Raw genomic sequence first — 15621 nt, forward strand, 5'->3', positions numbered from 1 at the left:
GGAGAGATAGCATGGAGGTAAGGTGTTTGCCTTTCATGCAGGAGGTCATCGGTTCGAATCCCGGCGTCCCATATGGTCCCCCGTGCCTGCCAGGAGCAATTTCTGAGCCTGGAGCCAGGAGTAACCCCTGTGCACTGCCCGGTGTGACCCAAAAACCACAAAAAAAAAAAAAAAAAAGAATTGTTTAAGGGACTAAAATGTTAAGATTGTACTCACCTTGGTTTCTTTTTGAAGTAACTTTATTTTGTAACATTGGGCTTCTACAGCCATTCTATATAGAGTAGAATAATTTTGAGGAAGTTTTTATTTATTTGTTTTTAAATCTAAGATTTATTTATTTATTATGTTTTTTTGAGCTACACCCGCAGCTTTCTGGTGTTACTTCTGGCTCTGTGCTCAGAAATCACTCCTGGCAGGCTCGGGAGACCAAATGGGATCCCAGGAATTGAACTCAGGTTGGCTGCATGCAAGGCAAACACCCTACCACTGTGTTATAGCTCGGCCTCTTGAGAAACATTTTATATATAATATGTTCGTACTGTGCAACTTGAGATTTTGAAATAATTTGGAAAATAATATACTCTGGCTTACCCTCTTGCTCTTTTTGTTTTGTACATTGCTAGTAGAATTTTATCTAAAATCTTATTTTACAAGAGCTCTTTAAGTATTTTTCTTTCTTTCTGAAAAGTAAAAAAAAATGCCAGTTGTTCTTATTTTTGCTGCTGGTGTAAGATTTAAGCCTAAATTTTCTTTTCTCCCTGCATAGAGAATTTCTCTGCTCCCCCTGATGTCACTACAACTACCTCTTCCTCATCATCATCTTCCTCACTACGGCCAGCAAATATTGACCTGCCCCCCTCAGGAATAGTTAAAGGCATGCACAAAGGATCCAACAGGTCCAGTCTTATGGATACAGCTGATGGTAGGAGATTCTTTTTGTAGCTAAATGGGAAATAAGTCAAGTTGGAAAAAGTTCAAGTGTGAGATCATGATACCTCTCAGGCTGACCCTGTTGTAGAACTGCCCTGCAGTTGGCGAAGTGCCTGGTCCCCAAGTGTCCTTTCTCTTTCATAGTTAGCATTGTGGCAGCGTTGACCTTTGCTTAGAGTTAGTCTATACTTCCCAGACATTCTTGGAACCAAAAAATAAACCTTTTTATTTTAAAAGCTGTGTAGAAAATGAAAAGGATAAAAGGGAGAATGGATAAGATCTTTAAGCAGTATATTTATAGTAGCATGGTATTTGTTTTTTATTGCCATAAAAATGGTCATAAAACTTTTGTGCCTTTTGCCCCATTGAAATAGAGCAAGATCACTTGAAATAAACATTTGTAAGAAAATTAAACTAAAATATCCCAGAAATAAGTATATTTTTACTTATCACTTTTTCTTTTTTAGGTGTTCCTGTTAGTAGCAGAGTATCCACAAAAATCCAGCAGCTTCTCAACACTCTGAAACGACCTAAAAGGCCACCCTTAAAAGAATTTTTTGTGGATGACTCTGAAGAAATCGTGGAAGGTAGTAGTAGTAGTAGTAGTAGTAGTAGTAGTAGTAGTAGCAGCAGCAGCAGCAGCAGCAACAGTACTATCAAATACTCTGTAACATTTCTTAAACATATCAAGTTCTTAAGGTGTAAAAATGAAAAGATCATCATTTAGATTTAAAAATTTCTTATTTTTTCCCCTAAGGATCACTGATGAGGGAGATAGTGGTCCTCCAGAGCTGTTGTAGAGAGGAGTATGGGGATTGGGTCAACTCCCAGAGATACTTAGATAACTGATCTGAGCAGTTCAGTGTTAAAGCCTTAAGAATATGAAGCCACTTGGGCCCTATGATTCAGAGATCTCTAGGGATACACCTGGCAGCGCTTGGGAATCATGTGATACCAAGGTTCAAATTTAGATCCTAGCACATACAAACTTACATCTCTGACCACTGAACTATTGCCCTGGTCTCCAATCATTTATATTTTTCAATAGAAAATTAAGGAAGTGATAGGAAGCATGCAAATTTCCTTGGAAATAAACTTAGGAACTTTTCCTTAATACTTAATTGGGAGGGGCCGGGGCGGTGGCGCTAGAGGTAAGGTGTCTGCCTTGCCAGTGCTAGCCTAGGACAGACCGTGGTTTGTACCCCAGCATCCCATATGGTCCCCCAAGCCAGGAGCGACTTCTGAGCACATAGCCAGGAGTAACCCCTGAGTGTCAACGGGTGTTGTCCCAAAAACAAAAAAAAAAAAATTAATTGGGGGTTGGGTCACACCTGGCAGCTCTTAGGGGTTACTCCTAGCTCTGCACTCAGAAATTGCTCCTGGCGGGCTTGGAGGACCGTTTAGGATGCTGGGGATCGAACCTGGGTTGGTCCCAGTCAGCCTCAGGAAAGACAGAGGCCCTACCCGCTGTGCTATAGCTCCAGCTCAACACTTAACTTTTTAAAAGGAAGGAGAAAGGCATCTCAAAGAGCTAATGCCATCTTTTGCTTGTGGGAAACTAACGAATACTGCTGAAGACTTGAGACTGACCCCTGAGCAGCATGTTCTTTAGCTTCCTGGTTTAGTCCCCAAACAAAAACATACTTTATATTAGTGATCATCCTTAAATAAGTTTGAAATTATTGGTTTAACTGACCTTTTGTTTTTTGGCGGGGTTTTTTCTTGATTTGGGGGCACATCCAGCAATGCTCAGTGGTCAGGGGCCATTCCTGGCTCTGCACTCTGGAATCTTCTGGCAGCACTCGGGACCATATGGGATTCCAGGGACCAAACCCAGATTGCTCTTGTGCAAGGCAAGCAAGCGCCTTCCCCGCTATGCTATCACTCTGGCCCTAGAATGGCCACTTTAATCTAGCATTTTTCCTTTGCCAAATTCAGTTTCATTAACATTGAGTAGCCATTATGTATTAAGCACTAGGAATCACAGGAGGAATAGAGCCTCACCTTCTTTCAAGAAGCTGTCTTTCACAGAAAAAAAAAATGCGTTTCCAGAAAAAAAAAAAAAGCTGTCTTCCTACTGGGAGAACGAATTTTATAGTCGCTGAAGCCCTTGAGGATTAATGTTCTAGTGCTTATGTGAGGGTGACCTGTTGTGGGAGTGCTGTCAAAGAATGTCCAGTGAGGGCCAGAGCATTAGTACAACATGTTGGACATTTGTCTTGAAGGCAGCCAACCTAGGTTTGATCCCTGGCAGCCAATATGGTCATCAGGTATGATATCGGAACACCACCAAAGTGTAGTCAAAAAAAACAAACAAACAAACAAACAAAATAGAATGGCCAGCAGTTGTGTTACATGCACTTATCCTGAGGAGTGTGAATTCAGGAGACATAAGAATTGCCCCCTAAGAGTTTTCTGCAAAGGCACAGTAGCTTTGGTTTTTTTGTTTTGTTTTGTTTTGTTTTTGTGGGGGGCACACCTGTTTGTTGCTAAGGGGTTACTCCTGGCTAAGGGCTCAGAAATTGCCCCTGGCTTGGGAGGACCATATGGGATGCCGGGGGATCAAACTGCTGTCCTTCCTTGGCTAGCGCTTGCAAGGCAGACACCTTACTTCTAGCGCCACCTCTCCAACCCTGACACTGTAGCTTTGGATATTGTTATTTGTACTTTATTTGAATCTGTTTCCCCATTTTATAAAATGGGCATACAAGGCTTATAACTCAGTTTATACTGGTCACACCAGTAAAGAAAACTATGAACTATCTAGCTCACAATTAAAGTTTTTTTTATGAAACATAACCTTAATGATTCAAAGACAATCTTAGTTCCTGGGATCGACCTGGCAAAGTACCCTCTCTGCGTGTGTTAAGCCACAAGTTCAATTTCTGGCACTGCCCCACATGTATAGAACATTACCTGACAGCACAATTGTGCCGTCTTCACAGCACTATTGCAGCTAAAGTAGACACAAACGCCACAACCCACAAGGCCAGAGCTCAATAGACTAAGCACATGCTCTGCATGCCAGAGATCTAGTTGGTTCCCTGGTTCCTCATTATCTCCCAAGCACAGAGCTGAGAGTAACCTCTAAACACTGCTAGATGTGGCCAAAAAAAAAGAGGCATCCCACAAGGCAAAAGTGAAGAGTTCAGTCACCAGCCATCTCAAGTAATTCCTGAAAAGTAAGAGAAGGGAATAAAATAAAACATAAATGAAGAAAAATGAAAAAGTACCCAATTGTGTCTTTCTTTATAAAAGGTTGCTGACTTTCTTAGGGTTACAATGGACTGTTACAGTAACAGAGTCATCTAGAATACTTTTAAGTATAAGAATCAAACCTTAGGGGCCGGAGCGATAACGTAGCGATATGGTGTTTGCCTTGCATGCGGCTGACCTAGGATGAACCTGGGTTCAATCCCCAGCATCCCAAATGGTCCCCCAAGCCAGGATTAACCCCTGACCATCACCCAGTGTGGCCCAAAAACCAAAAACCAAAAAAAAAAAAAAAAAAAAAAAAAAAAAAGAATCAAAACCTTAACTTCACATACTTGGCCCTTCTGCCACAACCCAGACCCTCTAAAGCAGGATTAGTTTATTGCATAGAGTGTTGGGAATGAAGAAAAGGTAAGACTTTTGCCTTTCAATGTGACCAATCCCTGACACCACATTATGGTCTCCCGAATATTTTCAGGAGACTGATCCCTGAACACAGAACCCAGAGTAAAAAAATTATTGGCTTACCATAATGCTCACAAATCAAGCAGTGCTTGGAATTAAGCCCGACTTCTACATGTCAGCACAGGGCCAGCCCATTGAGTTCTCTCTCTCCAACCCCAGGAAATATATTTTTGATTAGATAGAAAATGGTGTTTTTTGTTTGTTTTGTTTTGTTGTGGGTCACATCCAGCGGTGCTTAGTGGTTCCTCCTGGCTCTACGCTCAGAAATCGCTCTTGTAGGCTCTGGGGACCATATGGGATGCCGGGATTCAAACCACCGTCCTTCTGCATGCAAGGCTAACACCTTACCTCCATACTATCTCTCTGGCCCCCAGATTGTGTTTTTTGGCATGTATTATTTAAGATATTGTTTTCATAATAATCCATTGTGGGGTATTTTTTTGTTTGATTGTTTGTTTTTGTATAGTACCTCAGCCAGACCCCAACCAACCTAAGCCTGAGGGCCGTCAGATGACCCCTGTGAAGGGAGAGCCCCTGGGAGTCATTTGTAACTGGCCACCTGCACTGGAGTCTGCCCTGCAGCGCTGGGGCACCACTCAAGCCAAATGCCCCTGTCTGACTGCACTGGATGTGACTGGGAAACCTGTTTACACTCTGACATATGGTGAGTTTACCAACATTTCAACTTATTTTCTTCTTGAAGAAAATTATTTCTGTATTGAAATTATCATGAGTAGTATTTTATCTTAACTTTTAGCAGTTACTAATCACTGTTTCAATATATCTCTTAAGTTATCTTACTGAAATCCTAGGTTCTAAGTACAGCTATCACCAATTTAAGTATTTACTAAAGTAACACAAGAAGCTTCAATTCAGAACAGAAACAGGGAAAATGCAGATTTTAGGTCTATGGATGTTTTCACTTTAGAACATTTTTGGGATGACTTTTAGGCACGATTAAATCTGTATGGTTAAAATGAAGATTTTTTAAAATCTAAAAATTGAACAAAATTACTTCCCAGATCTACCATTTTACTTCATTCTGCCTTTTTTGCCTTTAAAAAACACAGAATTCTATAATGATCAGTCTTATCAGTAACTTTCTTTTTTTTAATCAGTAACTTTTCACTTAGTTTTAATACCAACTAAATCTGTAACATTCATTTTTAAGTAGCTTTTAAAAGTAACTGATTAAAAAATATTTTTCCCTGTCTTTAGATTTTTAATCTTTTCTGAAAGCCTTGTGTATGTGTGATTTGGGGCCACACACAGCAGTTGCTCAGGAATTATTCCTAGTGATGCTTGGAAAACCAAATGGGTTACTTGGTATCGAACCTGGGTCAGTACATGGAAGGCAAGCACCCTACCAACTCTAGTATTGCCTTCGCACTTCTTTTTTCTAAAATCTTTTAAATTATTTTTTAAATAAAAAGTTTTTGAGTTACATCTAACTGTTCAGGGCTTACTCCTAAGGAGATCATATGTGGAAATTAACTTGGTCTGCTGTCTACAAGGTAAGTGCCCTATCTGCTATACTATCTCTCTGGCCTCTCAAAAATATTATTTTAAGGGGCTAAAGCAATAGTACCTTGTGTGTTTGCTTTGCACAAATATTTGGGCATTTGCCTTGCATGCAGTGGACCCAGGTTCAATCTCCAACATTCTATGTGGTCCCCCCGAGCCTGCCAGGAGTAATTCCTGAGCACATAGCCAGGAGTGCCTGAGTGCCTCCAGGTGTGCCCCCCCCCCCCCCAAAAAAAAAAGAAGAAGAAGATTTTCTTTTTTTTTTTTTTTTTTTTTTGGGCCACACCCGTTTGACGCTCAAGGGTTACTCCTGGCTATGTGCTCAGAAATCGCCCCTGGCTTGGGGGGACCATATGGGACGCCGGGGGATCGAACCGCGGTCCTTCCTTGGCTAGCGCTTGCAAGGCAGACACCTTACCTCCAGCGCCACCTACCCGGCCCCAGAAGAAGATTTTCAATAATGAGAAGAAAGTCTTCAGCCTGCGTTATAAGGTTTTAAACTGTTATTCAAAAAGCTGCTTTTATCCTTTATAAGTTGTGCATGTTATTCATTGCCCTTAAAGAAGAATAATTTTTGAGGAAAAATCACTTGTATTTGAAGAATTGTGCAGGTACCAGAGTGATTACTCATCTTTCATGAGTACATTCCATGAAGAAGGCCAAGTTCAAGACCTAGCATCATACTGCTTCACAGCAGTGCTGGGAACAGCCCCCAGACACCACTGAGTGTTGCCCAGCACCCAAAAATCAAAGAAGTGTGCATATTTAAATGATCTTTTTTTTTACCCCACCCTCATATTTAAATGATCTTAAATCTTTTCTAAATAACATGTTTTCTCTTTCTCTTCTTTTTATTTCCTTCTTTCTTCTTTTAGGTTAACTCTAAAAGTAGAATTTATAACCAAGGGCAAAAAAGGGGAAGAATAATAATAGGCTTTCTCCCACCTCCCAAAACAGCTCTTAACACTTATGAAGCTATTTGATAATTTCATTCATATAACCTTTAAACAATTAAATCGCCAAATTATTGTTTTAATTTTTTATTTAAACAATTGTGATTTAAAAAGTTATTCATAGTTGGGTTTTAGATACACAATGATTTAGAACCAACCTCACCACCTCTGTCAGCCTCCCCCAACCAGTGTTCCCAGAGTCTAACCTATGCCACCATTCCCCAGCCTGCCATCATAACAGGCATAAGTTCAGTTGTTGAAGTTTGGGTCTCATGATTTTATTGTTGTTGACTCTGGCTTGGATATTTAGTTCAGTCCTTTCTTAATCCACCAGTGTACCTGAGACCCCGTGGCCCCTGTCCTTCATCATTTCATATTTGTGTTTCTCCTCCTTCACTCAATTTCTTTCCTTCTCACTCTACTCTGATACATAGAGTATTCTCAGTAACCCCCCATTTAAATCATTGCATTTATTCATGCAGTTATTCTAAAGACCACATATAAGTGATATCATCTTGTATTTATCCTTCTCTGGATTACTTCATTTAATATAATATCTTCCAGTTCCATCCATGTAGCAGCAAATTACATGGTTTCAGCATTACTTACAGCTACGTAGTATTCCATTGTGCATATGTACCACATCTTCATGATTCACTCATCTGTTGTTGAATCAACTTCTGGGTTGATTCCAACTTTTAGCTATTGTACTGAGAATACTGTGATGAATAGAGGTGTGCATACATCCTGTTGGGTGAAAGTTTTTCTGTCCTGGGGATAGATATCCAAAAGCTGGACTGCTGGGTCACATGGCAGATCGATTCTGAGTTTATTGAGAACCCTCCATACTGTTTTCCATAGAGATTGGACTAGGCAGCATTCCCATCAGCAGTGGATGAGAGTTCATTTTTCACTACATCCCTGCCAACACAAATTGTTCCCAATATTTTTGATATGTGCCATCCTCACTAATGTAAGGTGATATCTTATTGTGGTCTTGATTTGTATTTCCCTAATGATAAGTGATGATGAGCATCTTTTCAGGTGACTTTCGGTTAACTGGCCAAATCTTTATATTTATTTAACAGTTGTGACTATATCCATGTCCCCCATAGTTCATTTTTATTCTTTTATCTGCTATCACTGAAATGGTAAAGAAACGTTTTATCATTGGTGTCATATTTTTGCTCTGTAGTTATCTTAGGTATCTAATACCCGTATCTGTGAATGATCCTTTAGAAAAGCCTTGAAAAAAATACTCTTCTGATTTTTAATCCTTTGAGAAATTTGTTGTCCTCCCTTTAAAAATATTCAGTTTACATCAGATTACTTCAGAAAAGAATTTTAAGTATTATCTAAACTGGAATGAATATCTAGTGATGCTTTATTTAGCAACAGAAAAGGCTTTTGTGAGCTAAAGTTAGCTTTTGTTAGCTAAAGGGAAGAGGGCTCTATTAGAGCAATGTTTAATTAATTTCGAAGTGGCTATTGTCTCGGGAAATGTGCTAAAGAGCTGAATGTCCTTGCATTGAGATGGACCTGTGGGGTTTTCTCTGTGACAGTTTTCTTTTCTTTTTACAGGAAAATTGTGGAGCAGAAGTTTAAAGTTGGCCTTCACACTGCTTAATAAACTGGGGACCAAAAATGAACCTGTATTAAAACCTGGAGACAGGGTAATTTGTCTTTTGGTTTCAGGGTGGCAGTGTTTGTTTCCTAATATGCACATTTTATATGTTGAATGTACAACAACTTTGTTGACATAACTTATCTTTAGAAAAAAATAATTTGATTTTAGCCCCAGTTAGCCCAATACCAGGTAATAATTTTTGCATTCATAGATTGATTATATTTTGCATTCTTTGATTGCATGTCATATTTTGAGGCTACTAATTAGTGAGCTCTTGGATGTTCTGGTTTAAAGGAAGGAGAAGAATAACATATTTTTTAAATAACTATTTTAGTATTTAGGCAATAAAGGTTGCCATAAAATTTACTGATTCTTTTGTTTAAATTCCAGAGAAATAGAATAGGAGTTAAATTAATTGCCTTGTATCCCACGGTTTGAATAGGTTACTACATAGGAGTCATTCTTGGGCACAAAACCAGTTGAGCCTACTCTCCACTCCCAATAATTAATTTAAAAATGTCAGATAAGGCTAGAGTGTAGCTCAGTAGTAGAGCACTTGGTTGCATATGTGAGAACCTAGGTTTGGGGCCGGAGAAATAACAGGCAGGTAGAGCATTTGCCTTGCAGGCAGAAGGACAGTGGTTTGAAATCTGGCATCCAATTTGGTCCCCTGAATCTGCCAGGAACGATTTCTGAACATAGAGCCAGAAATAACCCCTGAGCTTCCAGGTGTGACCCAAAGAGAGAAAGGGAGAGGGAGGGAGGGAGAGAGGAAGGGAGGGGAGAGGAGAGGAGAGGGGAAAGGAGAGGAGAGGAAAGAGAACCTAGGTTTTATCTTAACACTAAAAATAAAAAAATAAGATTAATTAAAGTACAAAAATTTTGGTTTTGGGCCACACCCATCAACGCTCAGAGGTTACTCCTGGCTCTGCACTCAGAAATCGCTCCTGGCAGGCTGGGGGACCATATGGGATGCTGGGAATCGAAGTCTGTCCCAGGTATGCCGTGTGCAAGGCAAACACCCTACCATTGTGCCATCGCTCCGGCCCCTTAAATAAAATATTTTTGAGTGCTCAGCAGATACTAAGGATATACCCAGTGGTAGAATGTATGCCTTGAGTCCATAAGGCAGTTTGATCCTTAATACTACAAAGCAAGACAAAAAAACCCAATACAACAGTTAACTCTTAACTCTACCCTACCTCCCTCTCCTGGTAACAAACAGAAATGCCCTACAAAACTTTTAACCTTTTTTTTCTTTTTTCTTTTCTTTTTTTTCTTTAGTTTTTTTTTTTTTTTGGGGGGGGGGGGGTTTGGGCCACATCCGGCATTGCTCAGGGGTTACTCCTGGCTGTCTGCTCAGAAATAGCTCCTGTCAGGCACGGGGGACCATATGGGACACCGGGATTTGGACCAACCACCTTTGGTCCTGGATCGGCTGCTTGCAAGGCAAACACCGCTGTGCTATCTCTCCGGGCCCTTCTTTAGTTTTTTCTTTCCTCCCTCCCTCCCTCCCTCCCTCCCTCCCTCCCTCCCTCCCTCCCTCCCTTCCTCCCTCCCTCCCTCCCTCCCTCCCTCCCTCCCTCCCTCCCTCCCTCCATCGTGACTGCTCTCAGGAATCACTCCTGGCAGGCTAAAGGGACCATGTAAGATGCTGGGGGTCGAACCCAGGTCAGCTGTGTGCCCTCCCCACTGTGCTATCGCTCTGGCCCCTCTCTGATTTTTTGGGGGGGTAGAAATAAAACTTCTAAGAAGAATCATTGACATCATTTAGTTTTTCATTGGATGCGATACTATTTTTTTTTTTTGTAGTTTCAACTTTAATTTATTGGGTGGAGGGGTGTTGGTTCATACCTGGTGGTTTTCAGGACTTAGTCCTATCCTACTTTTATCATTTGACTTTCTCTTGTTTTTATTATTGATTTGTGGGTTGTTTTTTTTTTTTTTTTTGTGGTTTTTGGGTCACACCCGGCAGTGCTCAGGGGTTACTCCTGGCTCCATGCTCAGAAATTGCTCCTAGCAGGCACGGGGGACCATATGGGACGCTGGGATTCGAACCGATGACCTCTTGCATGAAAGGCAAACACCTTACCTCCATGCTATCTCTCCAGCCCCCGTTTTTTTTTTTTTTTAATTGATGTTGGTGATAGTTGGTGTGATGGTAGTCACACCCAGCAGTACTCAGGACTTATTCCTAGCTCTGCACTTAGGAATCATCCCTGCCATATGGGGGACCATATGGATCAGTTGTGTGCAAGGCAAATGCCCTATGTACTGTACTGTCAATAATCTATCACTCCAGCCAGGATTTATTCTGTCCTTAAGGTTCACACTTAGTGGAGCTCTGGACTAGATGTGGTGCCAGATTTCAAATCATTGTCAGACACTGTAGACATTGAACACTGAGTGTGTGACCCAAAATTCAAAATTAAACTAACATTGTGGCAAAGAACACCTATAAGATGGCTTATGCTTATAACTGTAATACTTGAGTCTTTCCTAATCTTCAGTGAATCCTAAGAAGTCTCCTAGCAAAGTGGACACTTGTATGTAGGAAGGAAATGGTTATTGAAAAACGAGAGAGAGTGTGAGGGAGTTGTGTGTGTTTAAGAACACCGAGAGAGAGAGAGAGAGAGAGAGAGAGAGAGAAGAGAGAGATAGAGGAGAGAGAGAAGTGAGAGAGAGAGAGAGAGAGAGAGAGAGAGAGAGAGAGAGAGAGAGAGAGAGAGAGAGAGAGAGAGAGAGAGTGAGAGTGAGAGTTGTGTGTGTTTAAGAACACCAGGAGGTTCAGGATTGAATTTATCTTGAAAGTGAGCTAAGAGAATTTGAAAGCCAAAGTGGGGGAGATAAGTAGGAACAGAATATTTCAGATGTTAATCTGTGAAATGCCAAACGAAATAATAAATTCTATAATAATAGGATCATCTGTGTTCTTGCATTTCTTAAGTTAGGAAGTCAGTAGTTCCTGTGATGCTTTATGGGTGAGAGAACAGTTTGAATATATTGAGATCTCTCTTTATCTTTTGTAATTATTTTAAATTTAGAGTGACTTCTCCCAATATTACTTGCACCTGTGAATAAAGAAAGGTCTTCCTGACAGAATACTTTCATTATTGGTTAAATGATTAAGGAGTAAAGTAACAAATGTGATAAATAGTAAGGGGGTCAAGTCAGTCAAAGCTTATAGGGTCTCTGAGAGATGCAAGCTTATTTAATATGTTAGTCTCTCTAGAGAGATCCACCCTATGTATTGCCTTAGCTTTGTCTCAGATTTCACAAATAATTAACTCTCTGCATAAGATGAATTAACACTCCTAAGTCACTTGTAAACTGATAAATTCCTCTCACGACTTTAGGTCTCAAATGTGTGTAGTGTAATCAGGGAGTAACAGCTTTTGTGTATCCTTCTCAATAACTTAATTTCCATTAGCCTGTTAAGTAGTGTGCTTATAAAGAGTGCCATTGAAATCATCAGTCTGCTTATTAAATGTCATTATACATTTTAGGTAGCCCTGGTTTACCCCAACAATGATCCAGTCATGTTCATGGTGGCTTTTTATGGATGTCTTCTGGCAGAAGTGATTCCAGTGCCTATAGAGGTACCTCTTACCAGAAAGGTAACATTGCTAAATTTGAGAGGCATGGGTTCAGTTGACTTGGTCACAACATTGAAGACAGTTCATTTTCTTCTTTTAAAAAAAAAAAACTTTATTTACTGATTGATTCATTGATTAATTGGTTTCTTGGTGTGTGGCCAAAGACACTCAGGGGTTACTCCTGGCTCTGCACTCAGAAATCGTCCCTGGCAGTCTGTGGGACCATATGGGATGTCAGGGAATTGAACCAGGTTCCTCCTTTATCTGACACATGCAAGGCAAATGTCCTATCTCTCCAGCCCAGACAGTTCTTTTTTTGTTTTTGTTTTTTGTTTTTTGTTTTTTGGGCCACACCTGGCGGTGCTCAGGAGTTACTCCTGGCTGTCTGCTCAGAAACAGCTCCTGGCAGGCACGGGGGACCATATGGGACACCGGGATTCGAACCAACCATCTTAGTTAGGTCCTGGATCGGCTACTTGCAAGGCAAGCACCGCTGTGCTATCTCTCCGGACCCCAGTTCATTTTCTTAAGTACTCAGCTTTACTTTTTAAAACCATGAAAGGTGGAACTAGAGAAATAGGTCAACAAAATTAGATTATACTTTGCATATAGAATACCTGGGTTCAGTCTCTGGTACCCCAGGGTCCCCTGAGTTCCTCTTGATGCAACCCCCAGCATTGAACTAAAAATAAACCTCTCACCACCAGGCGTGAACCAAAAATTAAGTATGGAAGTGGTATATTTATTAAGTAATTAACAAGTTTTGTCAGATTACATTTTCAACTAAGATAGAATTTTTATAGTATTTAGTCACTTAAGCTGGACCTTGGGCTGGAGCAATAGAATAATGGGTTAGGTATTTGTCTTGTACACAGCCAACTCACGTTTGATCCCCCAGCAACCCATATGGTCCCCAAACATCACCAGGAGTGATTCCAGAGTACAGAGCCAGGAATACAAAAACAAATGAAAAGCAAATAAAACATAAAAGTCATGGGGCCTTAGTTATGGGGCCTTGATCTTTCAACAGTTACCATTTGTAATGAATATCTATTTTTCTCCAGAAACTATAAATAGTCCATGTCTCTAATATGAAGCCGTTATTATAAAAGGAAGTCCTTTAATTGTACTTAGGATTTTTGTTGTATCAAACAGTGATTCTGTACCGGTACCTGGAAGGAGAGGGTTTTATTTGACAATGTATCTGGCCTACCAAATGAAGCGTATGTGGCAGATTTCCAAGTTAAACCAAATGATTTCTCTACAAGCTGTTACTTTTTCATGCATATACACAAGAGCTGATTATAAAGACAGAATTAGTAAAGACTCCAGACTTGTAAAAGGAAAAAAATTTTTAATGGAATTAAAAATAATTTAGTAGCATACTTGAAACTTTAGTCAATGGGAAATAAATATCATTAGACTTATCAGGAAAAAAAAACATTCGTTTTTTTTTTCAGGGGGGATGCTTGTTCTCAGGGATAACTCCCAGATCTGTACTTAGGAATTATTCCTGTTGGGCTTGGGAACAATACGGTATGTTAGAAATCTTAACTGGATCCGCTGTTTGCAAAGCAAGAATCTACCTGCTGGGGCTGGAGAGATAGCATGGAGGTAAGGTATTTGCCTTTCATGCAGAAGGTCATCGGTTCGAATCCCGGCGTCCCATATGGTCCCCGTTCCTGCCAGGAGCAATTTCTGAGCATGGAGCCAGGAGTAACCCCTGAGCACTGCCGGGTGTGACCCAAAAAACACACACACAAAAAAAAAAGAAAAAGAAAAGAAAAGAATCGTTAACCAAATCAGATAAGAACTTAAAATATATATGAGAGAAATAACTATAGGATATCTATATTCATTGTAGTCCACTTATAAAACAATCCTACAATTTGAAACAACGTATTGTTACTGGAGTTTGACTTTACCAAGATATTGGTGGATTCTGTGAATGTCACACAGGTGACAGAGCATTCTCAAGGTTAGATTCTGGGTAAGAATGTGCTCAGGTTCTTTATTATCTTTTCTCAACAGGATGCTGGAGGGCAACAGATTGGCTTCTTGTTAGGAAGTTGCGGTATTGCTTTAGCTCTTACAAGTGAAATTTGTCTGAAGGGATTGCCAAAAACCCAGAATGGAGAAATTGTACAGTTTAAAGGTTAGTAAATGATATCTGAATTATCGTTCAATATTAAACCTTGGGGCCAGGAAATAGTATAGCAGTTATAGAACATGCACGGAATCTCTGACTTGGGTTTGCTATCTGGTACCATGTGGTCACCCCACATCACTGGGTAAGACCTGGAGTCTTCTGTTTACGATAGCTCTTTGGTGTAATATTAAATAGACAATGGGATTGCATTTTGTCAATTAATAGTGGACTAACAGAAATCATATCTAAGAGGAAAGAATAAGTATTTTTCTAATTTCTGTTGACTAGCAAGAATCATATCCAAGAGGAAATAATAAGTATTTTTCTGATTTTCGTTTATGGTAAATGCAACTGATAACAAAGAATTTACAATATACATAAAATGTTTAGATGGCTGACTAATGATTGTGCTCACATGAATTGTTTATTCTATAGCAAACAAACATGTCATACTTGCTCTACCTAACTTCGTATTATTGATAATTTTCTGCTTAAATATGAAGCAAACCTCCCAATAAATCTGACTTAGTTTCAACTACTCTTGAGTGTGTCTGATCTGAGTGCCTACTCTGTTTTTTGTGGGGAGGCCATACCCATGACACTCAGGGGTTACTCCTGGCTATGCATTCAGAAATCACTCCTGGCTAGGGGCACCATATGGGATGCGGGGGGATCGAACTACAGTTTATCCCGAGTCAGCCGCTTGCAAGGCAAAACCCAACTCCTGCACCATCACTCCTGTCCCTGAGTACCCACTCTATGCCAACTCCTCGCTCCCATCCTTCTATCAAATAACCCTGAAACCCCTCTCAGTGCTGCTCGACTCAGCCTGCAACAAATAACCGAAGTTATTTTCATGACTCTTCTCTAAGTTTTTAAAATGTATTTAAAGAAAATGCATCACATAGTTGACATAACTGATCATAATACATTTGTTTCAAGATGACAGAAAGCAAAGTTATTTTAAAAAATAGAAAATAGGGGGGCCGGCGTGGTGGCGCTAGAGGTAAGGTATCTGCCTTGCCAGCACTAGCCTAGGACAGACTGCGGTTCCATCCCCCGGCATCCCATATGGTCCCCCAAGCCAGGAGCAACTTCTGAGCGCATAGCCAGGAGTAACCCCTGAGCCTTACTGGGTGTGGCCCAAAAACCAAAAGAAAAAAA

The 15621-nt window shown here is 40.3% G+C and overlaps 1 protein-coding gene across 1 annotated transcript in view; it reads left to right on the plus strand.

Annotated features, from left to right (window-relative positions):
- Nucleotides 1-15621, plus strand: part of DIP2B (disco interacting protein 2 homolog B) — a 262889-nt gene that overhangs the window by 176683 nt on the left and 70585 nt on the right. Inside the window, exons 6-11 of the mRNA XM_049783348.1 lie at nt 767-922; nt 1398-1517; nt 5075-5272; nt 8667-8758; nt 12219-12329; nt 14340-14463. Coding sequence (XP_049639305.1) covers nt 767-922; nt 1398-1517; nt 5075-5272; nt 8667-8758; nt 12219-12329; nt 14340-14463 — 801 coding nt within the window. The remainder of the gene's footprint in view (nt 1-766; nt 923-1397; nt 1518-5074; nt 5273-8666; nt 8759-12218; nt 12330-14339; nt 14464-15621) is intronic.

Source organism: Suncus etruscus, chromosome 11 (assembly GCF_024139225.1).
Source record: "Suncus etruscus isolate mSunEtr1 chromosome 11, mSunEtr1.pri.cur, whole genome shotgun sequence".
NCBI lineage: Eukaryota > Metazoa > Chordata > Mammalia > Eulipotyphla > Soricidae > Suncus > Suncus etruscus.